The 19,396-nt window shown below is 39.5% G+C and overlaps 1 protein-coding gene across 1 annotated transcript in view; it reads right to left on the bottom strand.

The window, feature by feature from the left end:
* The window catches only part of itgbl1 (integrin, beta-like 1), a 43,740-nt gene that overhangs the window by 1,097 nt on the left and 23,247 nt on the right, over positions 1 to 19,396 (bottom strand). The window contains exons 8-10 of the mRNA XM_023293305.3: positions 14,776 to 14,892; positions 7,417 to 7,563; positions 4,735 to 4,848 (exon numbers count right to left, since the gene is read on the bottom strand). Coding sequence (XP_023149073.2) covers positions 4,735 to 4,848; positions 7,417 to 7,563; positions 14,776 to 14,892 — 378 coding nt within the window. The remainder of the gene's footprint in view (positions 1 to 4,734; positions 4,849 to 7,416; positions 7,564 to 14,775; positions 14,893 to 19,396) is intronic.

Genomic DNA, 19,396 nt, shown 5'->3' with positions numbered 1-19,396 from the left:
TTGATTGAAAGCATAAAGAGGGAATGTGCTACAATGTGGATTTATTGCACTGAGGTCACGTGGATCAAGCGCATCAACCTTTGCATCACAAATGAAGGAAATCATATTGAAGATGTTTTTTGTTAATAATCCTATTGAATAAAATGTTGGTAAAAATTTCATTTCTTGAAAATATGTATTTTTGCCTATGTGTCCAGACTTTAGGGACACCCTGTATATTTCCCACCCTGCTTCCTTGGGTGCAGGTTTCTGGTAGGACATGGAGGCCAGCTACGTTACTCAGTTTGACAGTTTGCAGTTTTCCACTGCCTTTGGCTACACTACAGAAGAGAAAACTTAGGTTAAACTACAAGGCGAAACTCTACTTTGCCATCGTATCACCTTTGTACAAAGCTCAGATATCCCAAAATTCCATCAGTCTTTCTTGCTTGCTTCTTCCAGTGATGTGAATTCATTAAAAATGGCTCATAAAAGCGCTTATTTATTGTATGCTCGTTAGAATAATAGCAAATATCGACACCAAAAGTCTCAGGTAGGAGTGTAAAACATTTAACTTCAATACAAGAGACAAGAGTTCCACATACTGCATCTACAGAGGAGTCGAGCCAACAGCACTTTCACATTGGTTGCTTTGCGATTGACAGACCAAGACTAAAAGATTTTCTTTAATTGAACAGTGAGATCTTTTAAAGACACCCAGGGTAACATCCAGCACCGGTACCCCCAAGCTCTTCCACAAGCTCCCCGAGCTGTCAGACGGAGACGCCGAGGTTAGGAAGAGGACTCCTGCTGGCCTCCTGTCACACAGCTGAAAAGACATATCTATTGCAAAATACCTCTGTGGGAGGGGAGGGAGGGGAGGGAGGGGTCTGAGGAGAGAAAAAGTGGCTGATGGAAGCAATGGAGATGAATAAGTAGGTGAGAAAAAAAACAAAGAAGGTGAGAAAGGGATTGGAAGACGCTGCAGAAAGGGACTGACCTCCAGTCAACATGTGGTATCTCACAGAAATGACTGGAGTGCTTTTTGATCTACTGAATGGAGGTAGCAGACTAGATGGGGCCTTCCTTTCATTAAAAGATAACACTAGCGCTTTTGATTTTGACAATAAGTTCCATGAAAAGTCCAAAACCAAAATGTTTTCTCTTACTCTTCTTCCCTACCCTTCTCTTCCATTTACTATTTTTGGCATTTAGCTCCAAGTAGGTGCTAAATACAATCCTTCAAAATCATTTAAATTTCACTGTAGTTTATTAGTCAGCAAGTAAAGTTTGTATTAATGGCTAAATTCCACCTAGACTACAGTTTGGTAGCAACTGCAACATTAAAAATAGTATAAAATACACCACAAGACATTGACAGGATCTGTATAATCTCCTGTGGCTGGCAATAATTTTCCAAATAAAGTTAACCTTCTCCTCATAAATGATGAATAATTAGTCATATTGAATAGTTTTAAATAATAATTAGATGATAATAACAAGGACTAAATGAATAATAAGTAGATGAACAATAGTAGTACAGTGAATGGCTTTGTGTTAGCAGAACCCATGGATGTTCTGTTACATTGGGATGTTCCATTATGTTGTACAGCTTAATTTCTCAGGTTGTGTTTTATTTACTTTAATGTTAGTGAAGCTGTGACACCACTAGTGCAGTGGGTGGATGACAGGCCCTGTGATATTACTGATAGGTGTGGATGGTAGGATGTTGTGAAGGCAAGCTCAGCCTCTATCAAGACTGAATAATCACTGGCCACAACATTTTCATTCTATTATAAAAATTATTGCTCAGAAAAATGCATCAGTAGCTTCCAGGGGTATGTCTACCATGTCCCTGCTAGACTCTACACCCTTGCAATCAAGATTTACATTAGTTACTGACTACCGCGGGTGTTTTTGTTGTGTAAGGTTTCTTCTTGGAGGGGAATCCTGCCTAAACAAACTGAGTGCAAATTGTTACATCAATTTGACTGAGGAGATTCTATTTGGGCCATTTGTTCCCAGTGGAAAAAGCAAACGTTTAAAAGAAGTCATAAATTGCTCAAGGTTTTGTAATTTCCTAAAACAGTTGGAAGCTGTCTAAACAATGCATTTGCTGGGGACTTTTTCCATTTGCAGATTAATACGCATTTACAGAAAGAGGACAATCAACAAACCCACAGTGCATGTGTTCACTGCCATGAAGGAACAGCTGTGTGGCTCATTTATGTGTTTTTATGCTCTCCTATGGACAGCAAGGGGGCATTATACATTCAGGAATATCTGGTCTTAGGCTTTGGCTACATAAACAATAAATGATCAATTCACTGATAGGGAATGGTTGAATGTTAAATGGGACTGGCTTTACACCTTAAGAAAAATTAATAATATCTCTATCTCAATAAAAGACCACCAATATTCTCATTTAGTGTAAGTCTTTGTTTGTAGTTCATGTTTTCCTGTGTGTAAAGTTCAACATTTTGCAGATTAACTTCCCCATTTCACTAAGATTATATGTGACAGATGCACATTTAGGATACTGTAATAGTTCTAAATGGATGCAGCAAAAACACGAGTAGATTTTGCAAATTGATGAACATGCCGTCGATAAAGCACGAACAGACAGAGCCACATGGTGACAAACTGTTGTCATTTATTTGGTTTTTACCCCGCAGACAACTGAGCAGACCTTTTTGTGTCTTTTCTGAAATGGTTGCTGAAATTATCATATTCAGTGCATGAAATTAACCAGCAAGCATTCCTAATATGCTAAATTTTCCACATCACTCATCGGTTGTACGTGTAATGAGAATCTAAAGCTTTGAAGGGTCCATGAAATCTCTGGATGCAGAGTAATTTATTGGCAAACTTGCCAAACAATTTTTTATATATCATTACAATATTTTTTTTTAAAAATGACTCAATCACTGCTATTTGATGATGAGAAGCAGCGGCAGTTATTTGTTTTTTAATCTTAACATCTAGAATTGGCTTTTCATGTAAAACAACATTCCACTGAAATAACTCACATGCATATTTTCAGTCAGTAATGGTAGTCAGGAACATTTAACAGCTGTTGCACAACATTTTCTGTGCTCGTTTCCTGTTTTCTGGGATTTTTAAACAACGCTGGTCTGCATCTGGAACCACTGATGCTCATTTGAATGACATTAAGGCTGACATTTGGAGTCATGAAGCCGTGATGAGAAACACTTGTGAACAGCGATCCAGATGCTGACAGGCCCCGGGGCAAAAACAATTATGCGTGTAGCAAGCTTTTCCATTATCGGCGGGGAAAATAAACTGTAGCTCGTCTAGATAAACAGACATATAGATGTCATGTCTCATCGCGATTAATTCCGCTGTTTTCTGACTCATAACCAGAACTGTTCATTTTATTTAGACTTTTCCAAGATGCACAGGAAACATGCTGTGCCTTTAATATGTCAAAAATAAAAGCACTCGTCATGCAGATTGGCCTGTGTCATTGGTAGGATGATGTTTTTAGCTAATATGCAGCTGCCTTATGGGCTGCTTCTACAACAGTGCATCATACACTGCCTGGTCAAAAAAAAGTAGGCACCTGGATTTAACTAAACAAATGTGGCATCACTGATCAGAAACAAATGCTGTGACATTGCAGAAGCTTATCGAAACGATGCCACAGCGAATGATGCTCAAAGCTAAAGGCAGTCCAACAAAATATTAGACTTTTTTTTGGCCAGGCAGTGCATATTATTACCTAATTACATGTAAAATTATAATGAGAAGCATCTAATATATACAGCGGCCAAATAAATAGAATTCTAGATTAGAAAAATTCATTTATTTTGAGAAGTTCTATCTTTTTAGTAGCTGCAGCTTTAAACTACAAAGACAAATAGTAATAAATGAGCAAGACATGACGATGCTTTTAAGAGAAAAGGTTTGGAATTTAAAAAAAAAAAAAGCTTATTCACTTTCTAGCCAAGAATTCGATGAAAAGAAGGGGGTAAACAACTAGCATGTCTTTGTCCAATAACAAAAAAACAACAAAAAACCTGATACCTCTGAAGCTCACTGATTAACACAGTGGTGAACCTGAGTTATTTTGCTGCAAAGGTTGCCAAGCAATCAACAGAAACTCTAGAAGTTAAAGCACCTGGCAAAACTTTTTTTAAAAAGTGCTGATTGGCCTGTGTCAGTGTCAGGATGATGTTTAGCTAATATATAGCTGCCTTATGAGCTGCTTCTACAGCAATACATCATATATTATTAAGTAATTATAAGTAAAATCATAACGTAGCATATAAATAAATAAATGACGTCTTAGATTAAAAAGTGCAATATTTTAGGCTCAGGTGTTGTGGAGCACAAGTGAAAAGTAGCACAAAATGCATGTAATAGTAGCTGAAAATGGGCTTAAATATGGCACTTGGGTAAATGTAATTACCAGAATAGTTATTAAACGGCAAGAAATTTGAGCCAAGAATAATAAATTGAGAATTATCCTTTGTCTGTCTACATAGCTGAAAAAGTTTTTAGAATTGAAGCATAAAAGCAAACTAGTTTTGGAATTAGTTTGTATGACTACATTTGTTTTAGGGCTGTAGTTCTTTTATAAATAATAATGTGTCACATTGCTGAAGTGTTGTCGATTTCTCTCTCTTAAGATCTGTTTCGGGTCAGCTACATTTTGGATGGGGTCTAATTATCCTGGTGTCTGTTTAGGTTCTTTTATAAGAACATCTTGCGCATCTATTTGTGCTTCATTACCTGTGCAGATGAGGCCGTCATGTTTATCACACTCTCGGTCATCACACTCACAGTACTCTCCAGACACCCACCAATCCTGGGGTGAGCAGATACACTGGCCACAGTGGCAGGAACCTGTAGCACACATTAACACACACACACACACACACACACAAAAACACGCAGAGCTGTTAATTAACATCACTTTATTTTCATCCAGGCTGAGATTTTGACAGTGTATTTTTCTTTTGTAATACCACCCCCTTGGTGCTTTTCACCAAATGCTGTTTGTGTGGATGTGAAATACTCCCTGGGGAAACCACTAATAATATACTTTTACCACCAGGATAGCAGTCCACCCACACTTTAAACCCCCTGTCGTCCCCATCAGCGTCTATTCATTTCTTTCTCAAGGGCAGCAGCAGGATAATAAGGTATTAAGGATCGGTATCTTCTGCTGTCTGCTTCATTTTTCCATAGCTCACACCCAGATGTCCGGCAACTATGCTTTCAATCTCCCCAATTTCTTCCCGTGTACGCCGGGTTGCAGGAACCCACCATGAGGAGTGGTGGCAGATGGAGAGAGGAGAGGCAGTGAAACAGATAAGAGCGAGTTGAGACAAGGGGAGGAGATGAGGGAAGATAGTTCCGGTGTCTGAATGCAGCAGAGCATGGAGAATGAACATGCTCATCTTCATTTTCACACCCCGCTCGGCTCTGCAGGGCTGGACTCACTGCAGCCGCGACTGTTTCTGTGGATTCGCTGCTACACTGCAGAGAAGGAATCCTGTTGTGTGGTGTCATTTGCCACCTAATAATACAGACAATGTAGTGACAACGTGCAGCGCTTCATTATAAATGTATAGGCTGCAGCTGACAGAGGCACCTGCTGCAACTAATGATTATTTTCTTTTATTGTCAATTAAAATTTCAAGCAATGGATTATTCCTGTAGTGTATCTGATTCCAGAAAATAGTTCAAATAGTCCAATATGATGCTTTTAAATTGTTGGATGTTGGAGAAACATCAATAGATCAGAAGAAGCAAATATATGAAACTGAAAAAAGCAGTAAAAACAACATTTAAGAAGCTGGAATCATTGAATATTTGGCCTTTTTCACAATACATGATGTGAATCATAACTTTTAAAAAAAAATTTGGTATGCACCCTTTAATATAATAGAGTATGTACTCTGTTTTAAAAAACTCTGCTGTACACTTAAAATTATGAACTCATACCTTGTTAAATTATGTAAATTAGGTAAAAGATTACAGCATCAAAGGTGCAAATAGTTAACATTTTCCAGACTATTATTTTAATCATTAAAGAAGAAGGCATTTACCTGCGCAGCACACTTGGGTTCCGAGTGGAAATCTGATGTTAATCTTGTCAGATCGGTTGTCAAGCATCACTATCAGCTTAATTATTAGGTACTAAAAATTCCGGAAATTTCTGTATGAGTTCATCAGAGACAGCGGCCATAAGATAAGGCCCAACCTGGCTCTAGATATAGACATTTTGATTGAGCTGTTTTCTAATTTTATGAATATATTTAGTTTTTCAAACTCACAATCATGTCTGTTTTACTTGTACAAGCAAAGTTCAAAAGACACTTCTGGATTATTAGCATCGACTAAACTATTTTGTCATTGGCACATAGAGAACAAATGGAATATGTGCAAACAGACAGCCTAAGATAAAGTCAGCATATCAGCCTGGTTAATACTCAACAATTACATAAAGACCTGTTTGCCAAGTTTAAAGCAATCACCATAATTATGTATAAAAACAGCAATATAAGCAAAGTTTGTTGGAAAGGATTGGTGATTTCTAGGCCAAATCAAACATCAAGGTTCCACTAGCATGGTAAACAAAGTGTTCATGTAATAAAGTAGAATTTGCTGATCATTTACAGTAAAAAAGGAAACCAGGATCCACTTATTATCCCATATTGCAGGTTTGTTGTTTGTTGTGTTACTTTGAATGTATTCTTAAGAGTAAAAACAAAAATTCACGCTGAGTTTTGAGCAATATTCCTGCAAGAATGAAATGTAAAAGAAAATTTGTGTTACAAAATTTGCCAGGGAGTTTGGATGGATTTAAGAGGAATGAGTGGTGGAAATTTAAATAGCTCAGTTTTTGAGATCTTTGGAGTGAAGTATCTTGTTTCCTGCTACACACAAAAGCACTAAAGTCTTCAGGGACATTTTAACAAAATCCAAAAATCTCCACAGCATCTATAAGTAGAGTAGCCTGTTTACTGCTGTGTTGCAGTTCTCTTTCTTCAAACTTCCTTCAATAACAAAAGTCATGAAGCATTCGATTCTGACGATTTCTTCAATCTTACTGTGCTGAGAAGCATTAGTTTCTTATGGGTGGACTATGATGGATGTTTTATATCAATATATTATGAAGAGTGGTTTATTATATAACGCTCTCTGAGTTTCAAAGATTTGGACTGATGATTTGAACCTTATTGTTATTTCTATAGAGGGTTTTTGGGGGCAATTGTATCCTCACATATTCATAATCCAATTTTTGTAAAGATAAATATCTGTTTGTTGTGTCTATATTAGATTTACTGTAGGTGCGGTAGCAAAATCTTTCACTAAAACGATTTATTTGACTTCAGTAAAAGTTTTGATATTCATTAAACTTTTTCCCAAGCAGTGCAGAGTAAAGAAAAACTAAATCTTGTTCACCTTTTCCGCTGCACATGACTCCGTCGGAGGTCTCGCAAAGCTCCTTGCTCTGGGCGTCGCTCATGTGGCAGGACCTGGGGAACTGACAGAGCTTCCCGAACCAGCCCACCTCACAGATGCAGCGTCCACATGAACAGTAACCGTGACCTGGCGGTGGAGGGCAGAAGGGCCTTCGTTTAAAAGGAGACAGAATATGGAGCACGACCATGAGAAAACACAGCAAATACAAGAAGAAAAAAAAAGAAGCAAAGCATTCACAGCAAAAGTCAAAGAGAAATGCCAGCAGAGAGCAAAGAAAAAGATAGAAATAAAGCACATAAATGCAGAAAGTTGACAGTGCAGACATGGAACCTTGACACTAATAGGCAGAGCTGCAGGAAGATGAGAGAGAGACACAGCAAGCTTATTGTGTTTCCCCAGGGGACATGAAAGGAACTGTCATCACTGGTCTTGTCCTGTCCTTAATAAATCTCCAGTGCTTCAGAGAGAGATGAAAAACAAAGACTGGGATGACAGACAAAAAACACACACGGAAACACAAGAAAGCAACGTTTAATTGGCTGAAAGAGTCAGTCGGGTGGCGGGATGTCTTAATAGCTGTTACTATCACTGTGATTTTGACAAGTGCCGCAACAATTATGCCCTCCTTCGTCTCCAGACGGGACCCTCGGATCATTCACTGTACTTGAGCTCACTGTAAACTGTATCGTGCACAAGCTGTTGCCTCATGGATTGATTCTGTTGTGTACACATGTGGTGACAGATGCCAGGTTGAAGAGGTAGTAATGAGCAGAGCGTTTTCCCATCATTTTCATCATGGTAAATCCATACCGTGCTGCTGGAAATTGTTTGATGTAGAGGCGTATTGATCGAGTCAAACAGCTGTTCGATCCACTTCCGCTCTTTTCAGCTGAGATTCAACACGTCTCAGAGTCACATGTTCAAGACCTGCATACTAATACAAAAAATTGTAGAACTTTCTGATTTACTAAGCAGTAAATGAACAGATTTTACCATTTTAAAGGCGCTATTCAAAGATTACTCTTGTGTAACATGTACCCAGTATATCCATTTATAAGAAATTATATCTGTAGAAAAGTTCATTTATTTTAATTAGTGATTTATATTTTTGTAGCTGCTGCGTTGAACAACAAAGATTCATAGCAAGACATTTTACAACATGCTTATTCACTTCCTAGCCAAGAGTTAGATGAAAAGAAAGGGGTAACCAATCAGTATGTCTTGGTCCAAAAACAAAAAAACTAAAACTAAGACCTCGAAAGCTCACTAATTAACACAATGGTGAACCTGAGTTACTTTGCTGCAAAGGCTGCCAAGCAATCAGCAGAAACTCTAGAAGTTAAAGCACCTGGCTAAACTTTAAAAATAAAAGAAACTTAATTTTTTTTGTGCCGATTAAATGAACCCGAAATAAAGTGTTGATTAGTGAGTTTAAGAGGTTAGACTGGATGAAACTTGTTACTTTGGATTAGAAGGAAAACAAATAAAGAAATAAATTTTAAAAAATAGTGTATTTCAGATATTGAACTATTCATTCAAACTGAGTTTGATGCTGAAGTTTTTCTGAGCAAATCATCAGTAACTTTATACAAAGATCAGCTAAACACCACCACCACCACAAATGGGCCGTTCTACAGTGGAACAGTGAAAGAACCCCTCTGCAGGAATTTAACTTTTTGTTTCTTCCTTATTAACAGGTATATTTGGTGTTTTTACAACCTATGGAAGACATATGAGGGACATATGCAGTCAACTCTATAGCTAAGCATTTCCATCTTGAAGCTGCGGAGTGTCGATGACAGTCACAAAAACATGGATTCACGCTTCCAGGGGTTCATATGTAACGAACCAAAGAAACCAATCCCATCAGCTTCCCATCTACACAACAGATTGCATCAGTCTTTTTAAGTTACAACAACTTCTATTGAAATCCTGTTCAACCAACAAACTATATTAAGTTCAGGCAATTAGTCTCTCTTCTACAATCAGTTGTGTTTTAAACGACCAATTAGGCAAAAATTGATAACAGAAACACACATTTTAAAGTTTTTCTTAGAATCTGGAATCCTGAAATCAAAGTGGAGAAATAAAAAGCTAATAAGCTAAATTTATTAATTCACTACAACTTAAATTTTGCTTGAACTCATTGAATGAATAAATAAATGTCAGAACAACCACAATTAGGGATGTCTGATAATATCCCCCATCGATATTATCGGCCCGATATTGGCATAAAAATGTACTATTGGTCAATATCGTAATCGTGTTTTGGGGTTTTTTTTTTGCCTATCATGAAAACTAATAAAATAATGGCTGGATTTCGCCAGCATTTACTGCACTCACAGAGGGAGGGAGGGAGAGTGTGAACTGTTGTTTAAGACAAATAAAAATAATTTTCATAAAAATGGCATAAATATGGCATTTTTTCCATTACTTAAGTTGAAGTAGTTTTCTTATTTTGCACAGACAGTGTTTCCATCTAAAAGCCTTGTTGCACCTGAGAATGCATCCGATGGGGCATCAGAATAAAATGAGACATGATGTGTTAATTCCACCACAGGAGATATGTGATGTTACCTAAAATTAGTTAAATAGCCCACATATATCAGTATCGGTTGATATCGGAATCGGAAATTGAGAGTTGGACAATATCGGCATATTAGTTATTGGCAAAAAAGCCATTATCGGACATCCCCACTCACAATATTAAGTTGGCATGATTACCAACATTATTATGTCAAACCAGCTCATCAAGACAATGTTTGCAACTTCAAAGGTTTATCTAAATTAATACATTTTAATTTGTATCTTGCAACCTTGCATTTAATTAAGAGTTGGTATGAAGAAATACTTTTTAGCGTTTATGGCTGAATTGCTTCAATATTACAACATGCCATTGTGTAGTGTAGAGCAGTTTTACAGTGTGAGCAGAGTAATAACTGACTATGTAGGGGATGAAAGTTATACATTTAAGCCAATTTAGGGTCTGCAGGGATGATTTAATATTCAACTAAGTATGTAACTTTGAAACGTAGGGATGAGTTTTTAAATTTGAAATCAACAACTGGTGATCAACGTAAATATATCAGCATTGTCTGTCCTTCACTGTCTCTCAGTCTCTGCCTCACCTCACTCTCTGGTGCTGAAGGAGTTTTCAGTTAATCCGAGGTGTAAAGGTAGTGGGTGGTGTATTAAAAATGCGTGTCTGTGGTGGTTGCATAGGTAGGAAGTCATAAATGAAAGCAAGCCAGCATCTGTCTCAGATGGAGTGGAGTGGCAGCCATGGCAGTCTATGCATGGCTGCCTCAATCAGCCAGCTTGGGAGAGCGATTAATTGCTTTGGAAGAACGGCAACCTAGCCCTCATTCAATTAGCCTGCACCTGCCTCTCACAGAGCAGGAATTGTGCTTTAGAGATGGACTGGGGAGGGGAGGTGTTGGTTAAAACTAGTGTTTAACCCTGCAAAGACCTGCACTGTATGCAGAGAGGGTCCGTGGGAGGTTAAGAACTCACTGCCACAGAAAAACAATATGGAAGAGATAACAAGCTTATGCAGTTTAAACTGAAACAAGTTTTTAATAGAGATTTTCAAGAATGGTTTGGCAAGTGTATTGAAACTACAGTCCACAAGATACCAGATATTTGGACTTGAAAAAAACTATTACTGTGTAAAGACAGAGATTTTTGCAGCATGTGTCCCATTGTAAGGTGGTTTTCCTTATACTTTTATGATCCTAGAGGGTATAAATCTCTCATTGTAAACTTTATAGTTCCTCCTTCTAATGTTTAAGGTCACCACTTTTGAATTCAGCCCTCACCTTTTCACCATTTAATCCACAATCTAACGTAAAGTCACATGACTGCATGTATTTACTTGGCATTTGCACTTATGTGACACGTCTTAGTGGGGAACATACATAAGAGAAAAGCAATCATTGATGTTAACAGTACCATAAGTGTTAGTGGAAAGCGAACATACAGCAGGCTATGGAGACAGCAGAGCTAATACCATCCTCAGTCCCTGTTGAGGTTAACATAATGACTGGTTTCAGACTTTTAAATACTGACGTGAGTCATAATTCCATGTGTAAAATTCTGCTGTTTTGAAAGGTGCGACGCTTTACATCCGATTTGACACGTAATAATACGGGAGTGTCTGAAAAAGCAAAGTGTTGAAACCAGGTGAACCAAACCCCTAATTTAATGGATACTCTGTTATATCCTCAAACAACTGTCTATGCAGTCATAACCATCCCCATAGCTGTCCACATTCCATCCAACATTTCTACCATCTATCTAATATCCTAAAGATGCCCCTAGAGGCCTGAAGAAGGAGCACTTAGGCCTTAATTGCAGTGTGTAAAGTGAATATTTTGGCTGCTCCCTCCCCTCGTTCTCTGTGTTTTTGGAGAAAACTCTCCAGAGCCAAGTGTGGACCGAGCTGACTGACAAGCTTGTTAACACTGAAGGATTGAATTCTATGCTCTTGTCTCTCCTCTGTTGTCTGCACTGAGGCCCAAACATCCAGGGGCACTGACAGCACTTGGCTTGGGAAGTTTCTAACAACCCCCCCTCCTCGCCATGAAGCTCTTTTTCCGTTCGATCCCCTACTTGTCACTCTGGGTACCTTGTTCGGAGTGCCTCTCAGCCTTCTCAAAACACCCAATAACTTCCACTGGCCTGTGAGTATACAGACTTAATTGTCAGACTCACAGCATGCGGGTGTGGGGGTGTGCTTTATGTGTTTGTGTTTGCTCTGTGTGCGTCGCTGCGTTGGTGTTTGGTGCTCAGACAGGCTCTCCCCAGAAGCCTCATGAAGGATTGTCTCTGGACAGCTCAGTACACAATGAGTGCCAGTAATCCATTCACATAAATACTGCATCCCCCCCTTGAAAAGAGAAACTTACCCTCAGACGCTGCAATGCACCACTGATACAAAATGGCACAGCCCCACTAGAACATTAAAAAGCCCTGCTCAGACAGGAACATTTACACATGCAGAGTTGTATGGTAGCAGATAGTTATCAATTTAAGATTTTATCTATGATTGCAACTGTGCTGGGCTGCACAGTGGCGTAGTGGTTAGCACTTTCACCTTGCAGCAAGAAGATCCCTGGTTCGCGTCCCGGCTTTCCCGGGATCTTTCTGCATGGAGTTTGCATGTTCTCCCTGTGCATGCGTGGGTTTTCTCCGGGTACTCCGGCTTCCTCCCACAGTCCAAAAATATGCTGAGGTTAATTGATCATTCTAAATTGCCCGTAGGTGTGAATGTGAGAGTGATTGTTTGTCTATATATGTAGCCCTGCGACAGACTGGTGACCTGTCTAGGGTGTCCCCTGCCTTCGCCCGAGTCAGCTGGGATAGACTCCAGCTCCCCCCGCGACCCTAGTGAGGATTAAGCGGTGTATAGATAATGGATGGATGGATGCAACTGTGCTGACCGAACACTTGACAGAGTCACTTCTCTGTTTGATGCACCTGTAGAGGGAATTCTTCTCACTGTAGTGTAACATTAGCTCTTTTTTAGTCCTTAGAAAGCTGTGCATGCGTCATGTTTGATCATTTTTCCAACACTTTAAGTACAGCAAAGATAGAGTATCAGATGTCGGAGTGGTCCCTACATCCAAAAGATACTGTATGTTCTCAAAATAATGAGGAAAAATAATCATTTTCCTGCTTTCCTTCAGGTGCACTACACTCCTTTAATGTGCAATTCTTTCATCTGACTTCCTCTGTTCTCTCTCTCTATCTCTTTCTGGCAGCTTCAGCATCTGCAACAGGAAACATCGTTTTCAAATGAGCATCTAATGCTTTCCTGCGATCCATCCATTACAGCGGCTATGAGCCTAAACAGCTCAAATTAAGACCACAAACTTCCCCCAGACCTCGAACAGGAGCTTCAAAGGATTAAAGCAATTTCTCACAGATGAAGCTCGAGGGTTTAGAGGGGTTGTGCCTGTGGATATCGGCGAGAGCAGATAGGCTTGAGGTGTATTGATCTTCAAATTCGCTCACATTCTGTTGGCATAGTTTCAAAGTGAGTGGATGTATGTGTGCAGACGCTGTACAGAAGTTTAAACTGCTCAGGTTTCTACAAAGCAAAAAAAAAATGTAGCTTTGGCTTGCAAGAAGCATTGCAGGCAACAGAGTTTGGAGCACAAGCATGTGATGTTTGCTGTTGAGATGCTCCAGGAATGGTAGTTCTGTTCTCATTTATTCATTTGTTTCATCTTTGAAGTCCTCAAACTGTCCATCATCTTGCACTGGATGAATGTGAGTCCATGTTTGGACTCTTTTCCCAAACCTCCACTGTTTTTCTGTTCGTCTTGGTTGTATGAGCGTTCCAAGTCCTATTCAGCAACCTCTCTTGGCCGTATTAACTTGTTGCCACGTCTAAAATAACCTGACATCCTATTGTTGTATCAGGCTACTGTTTCTACTCAATTTGTTGACAGGTTTCATTCACAAAAAATGTCACCCACCAAGAAATTCAAGAACTCTACAAATTTAGCTGTGCCAGCGTTACTTAATGCTTTCATTTTTTCCCCCAGTGTGGAGAAATACTATCTACGCATGACCTCTGCAGCAGGCCTGGACCACTCATTCATTTCATTTACAATTCTGCCCTGTAAGAAAATCGACAAGTGCCACAAAGTCTCTTTCCTGCAAAGAGGAATGCTTTGAGCTGTTGTAGCCACTGCTAAAGGAAAACTGCTGGTGCCAAAATGCTAGAAATGCAAGAATTGACATTTTAAAACTATAAATTAATAATTGTAACCAGTTTTCTTAGTTGGAGTTTCATTTATTCAAGCAAAATAGACATTTTTGTTCAGACATAAAACAGAAATGGCAACACAGACTCTTTGCTGTTATGCATGCAGACTTGATCATGCTTACTGTTGTGCATCGTCACCCCCTAAAGGCCCATTCTGAGCCAACAAATACCCTGCACTCGTGCTCACCACTTCAGAACAAATCTGTTTATATGAGTACTTCTTGCATGAAGCCCATTGTCTATGCAGAAAATGAACAGTACGTTAACTTCTAGTACACTGAACGCCTCAAATCACATCTCTCCTCTTTTATTCCACACATCCTGAGCAGCAATGTCAAAACACAGACTTGCCATCTGTATATTGCCGGTTGTGAAGCAAAATGCACAGCCTCTAATGGACAGAGATGTGTTGTGTGTGTGTGTGAGTGTGTGTGTGTGTGTGTGTGTGTGTGTGTGTGTGTGTGTGTGTGTGTGTGTGTGTGTGTGTGTGTGTGTGTGTGTGTGTGTGTGTGTGTGTGTGTGTGTGTGTGTGTGTGTGTGTGTGTGTGTGTGTGTGCTCTCACCTCCACAAACCTCTCCATTGATGTCCCCACACTGACGGTCGTCACACTCGCAGTTTTTGCCGTGAACACGACTGTCCCCAGGTGGGTGGCAAGTACACTGTCCACACTGGCACTGACCTAGAAAAAAAGAGAAGTTTTCTCACATCTGAGCACCGTTTCTTAGCACATGTGGGTTTATTTAATACTTATCTTGCTTTCTGTATCGTCTTTTTTTACCTTTGTCTGCTCAACCTTACTGCACTTTTGGAGCCTGATTTGCATACCTGCAGGAGATGTACGCCATAACTGATCGTAAACTAGACATAATCTGCCTGACAACATTCCCTCCGGCCATGAAATCACCGGTTACATCTGCACATACACACACCTCAAGATGCTGCTCTCCCACTTCAATCAGGGAGCTGCCAGTGAAGAAGGCCACAGGGGAGGTTACCGAGCGAGCGTGCCGGCTAATGGTGAAGCTCATTAGAAAAACATCATCTATTCTGAACTATCATTGAAGGTGTGCAGCATACCTGCTCATTGATCATTTCACCAGGCTGCTCCGAGGTACATTAATTATAGGCATATTGTGCATATGCGGATATCTGCAGATTTGGGAAAAAATGTCAGTAACACTGTGCTTTAAGCAGGCATAGAGCATTTTATAAATGTTTTTTAACACAATGTGGCAAAGTTGCATGCAGCTATAAAAAAATAGTAAGGGTTTATTCATTTGGAATGATTGTCAACAATTATGACTTATAACATACCAGTGATTTATTGTATTGACATAGTGTCATTTTTTTTAACTCGAAGCATTTTAAGTTCAAATATGTTATTAAACAGCTGCATCTGCACACCACTTTTATGTAACGTGCAATAAAAAAATCATTAAATGTTGCTTGTTGACGCTGAACATGATTTCAAATTAGCTGCTGTTTGAATTTCATAATGTAACTATGATAATACACTGGCAGCAATAATACTAAGGAGTGCAGTTCAACCTAATAATGCAGAGATACAGAGAATAATACTTGTCTGCCCCCTGCTTTCACCAACAAAGGAAAAAGATACACAGAGTCGGTCACCTCTAAAGTGTTCCTTTTCACTGATGCTACAGCCGAAAGACACCCAATAGGGCTACACAGAGGTAACCTGCCCACCAAGGAAAATAATTGCACAAAGGGAATTTCCCAGCTCAGCAAAGACAGATGGTTGAAACACAGCACACTGAGTGCCTCTCTTTCACTGCTTCCCTTGTTTTTATTGAGCTGGGTATGTCCTTTTTGCACAATCATTATTCACTCTGAGTATTTTCCCTTGTTTGTAGCCCTGCAGGGTACATTTTGTGTTCAGTGCCACTAAATAACACCTAAAACATTGTCCATAATGTGCATGTGCCCGCCTTTTATCTACTGATGACTCACTGAGTGGAATTAGTGGCAATAAATAGTGCAGAACACACATTTACAAGACAGCTACTCGACTGACGGCGTCATCTAATGTGTTGTCCATGTCACATCACTGTCACTTGTTACGACCGCGCACTCCGACGCGCACACACACACACACGCGCACGCACACACACACACACACACACACACATTCATGCAGCGACTCTCTTCCTGCTTCACATCCAACATACCACCATCTGCTCTGGGGATTCAGTTACCCTAGCAACCGGTGATGTCATAACACCCCTGCCTTATTGATTAGCTCCACGGTCGTCAAACACACCAGTGTGCACCATGTGATTGTGTGCTGATGTTTAATTTGTCATCCTGTCTGAGGTGAACAACACCTTAATAGTCATGTCACATCACACCAGCTTGAGAACATTGTGGCTCAATTTTCATTAAGCTGAGCACAAACGTATGGGCAAAATGGAGCAGGTGAGGGTGTTGCAAACTCATTTCAGAGGTCGTATCAGTCATGTCAGCTCCTGTTATTCCTTTAAAAGGCAGCCTAAAGAGATGGGAGGAGAGTCCAAACCACCTTCCCTCAAGGGATCGTTCTCCCAATGCAACCTCCCAAACATGATGCACAGCATTCAAATGCATCTGCACAGGTAGATGATGTCCTTTCCGCAATGAAAACTCCTCTTATGTGCAACAGTGTGCTCAAAATATATTCTGATAACAGCAATTTGCATATGTAACTATATTTTCATGTGGAAACTAAACTGCATTTAAACACATATAAGGAAATTAGAGAAGTTTGATTGTTTACATGATCACAACAACTGGCAGCTTTTACATTATTTCAATTTTGATAGAAAAAAATGCTGTTTGGAGGTTAGATTGTCATAAGAATGTTTTTATAAAGCTCAAAACAGTTCATTAAGGATACCTGCTATACTCCTTGTGATTTGCAAAACTTTAAATCCTAAAGTGTCTGTAGATTAGCTTGGAGTCTTTTTCCAAAAACAGAATGCAGAGTGCTTATTATTTTACATTCATGTGACATGTCCAGGTTTGCAATTCAACCATTCACCCAAAACATGCAGAATTTCACAGGACTTCAAATTCAAAATAAAGACTGCAGCTAGAACATGGCTACAGGGGCTATCAATGTGAAAGTGAAGCTTTTTACATTCTGCACTAAAAGTAGATCAACGATTCTTGGAAGTTTCTACAGATGTGCATTTAAAGTTGAACTTGAACATGTTCAAATCCAATAGAATGCTGCAAAATTCAACAAAAATAGAAGCTTTGCCTGGTTTTGAAAGATGTCAGTTTGCGTGAGTCTTCCATCCACACTGTGTCACAACTGTCTCCAGTACAGTAGCTCAATTAAAATGCATACCCACTGTAATGCCAAAAATGAGTACCAAAATTGTGCTGCAGTGCCTGATCTGCATAAACACAACCACAGCTGTGACATTCCTCTCACCAAAGAGCTGTGAAACTAACTCACAGGCAAAAGTGCAAAAATGCTCTTGCAAGGCACGTACATTTGTGCTGCTTTCATTTTTGCACCGGGACAAAAACAAAACTCAAAAGAAAAAAAAGAAGAAAAAAAAAACTCCAGGCCATACTGTAAAATTTAAATGCACTCACTGGTATCCGCTTTACTACATAAAACAAAAAGTGAAAGATTTAAAAGAGGCTTATCCCTTCGCATCACACTCTGGCAGATTTAAAAACACTTTGGCAGCATTGTTATCTCCAATGCTTGCCTTCTCTTTTGACTTAAATTCTTTTTCAATTCGGCGACAACTGCAATGAGTCCCGCATCACACCGAATATCACAAATTCAGTCTAATGATGTGCTTATCCTGTCCTTGTGTGGCTCATGTGGTGCAAATGCAAGCAATCCATTAACATTTAAAGAGCTGCACCTCTCAAACAGGATGTACTGAATGTGTGATAGTTGTCTAAAAGTGAATAACATTAGTGGGGCAAAGAAATTGATCCATTTCGCTTCAGAGACAGTGGATCTTGCTGCCATTAAAACAGAGATAATGTTAAATATCTGTTTAAAACCAATGACACACAATCATTCAGTTGTCAGATATTGTGCTGTGAAAACAATGCGTTCTTAAATATTAACAATCAGACGCATAGTTAACGTCTACTACAGGCCACTCCTCAGAGAGCACAGAAAGGAATCCCAAGAATCAGCAGAAAGATGTTGAAAGCAGGTGTTTCCTCGAGAAAATACCACAGTATAAAGAATGTGCTATCCACCAGCGTCTTGTCTCCATCTCTCAGGAAGAAAGGCTCTGAAGCTGCTGTTTCAAATTTCAAGGCTTTTCCGCTCAAGCTGCCATCTGTACCAGCCGCATTCATCCATGCCTAAGTGATTTTCTACGTCTGTCTCCTTCGGTTTCTCTCTGTTCCTCTCTCTCTGTCTCTTACTTTCCCACCCTGCTTCCTGTCGCCCTTTTCTTTTCGTTCACATCTTTTTTGCCACCGAAGCCGTGCGACGACCTCATTTGATTCCAACTGTTGTGGTCTCCCAAACACTAAACCGAATGGGCATTCCCTTGAAAAGAAAGTCATGAGAAACACATATGCACGCCATAAAAACTCAGATATAGCTGCACTGATAGTCACATAGTTACCACCCTGACAGTTTGGCTCCTCAGTCTATTTGAACAGAGGTAATGAATAAGACATTCAGGCATTTATTACTAATAACAGAGAACGAACAGGAGCAGCAGACATTGTGAATTTATGACATGTAGAGAATGCTTTCGACATGTAATGGATATAAACTGTGGGTCTCAGCAGATGTTAGAAATAGCGATACTTTAGAAAACATCAGAATTCACCCATTTAGGTGTCTGAGCAGGAAAAACACTTAATTCAACAATGTTCTCAGTGATGGAAATGTGCACTTTCAACAGTTACTGAATGGACTGAGGAAAAAAAAAATTGAAAAGGAAGCATTCATGAATCCCATTAATTGTTCTATTGCACAGGGTAATTTAAAGTTCCATTTTGTTGCAGCATTTGGAGATAATTTAAAGGTACTGCTGGAGGAATTAAAACTAATTAACTCTCCCTGCACAAGTTAATCTTTGCTGTTTCATTATGTGAGGGGAGCACCATGTGTCCTCAACCCTGTTGTTGTGGTGTTGGTTTGAGGCCATCAGAATCAAAGTCTGTCTCACACAATGTGTAATGAATAGTTG

This window comes from Amphiprion ocellaris, chromosome 11, assembly GCF_022539595.1.
Source record: "Amphiprion ocellaris isolate individual 3 ecotype Okinawa chromosome 11, ASM2253959v1, whole genome shotgun sequence".
NCBI lineage: Eukaryota > Metazoa > Chordata > Actinopteri > Pomacentridae > Amphiprion > Amphiprion ocellaris.
Note: the sequence above shows the minus strand (reverse complement) of the source record. Positions and strands in the feature narration are given on the sequence as shown.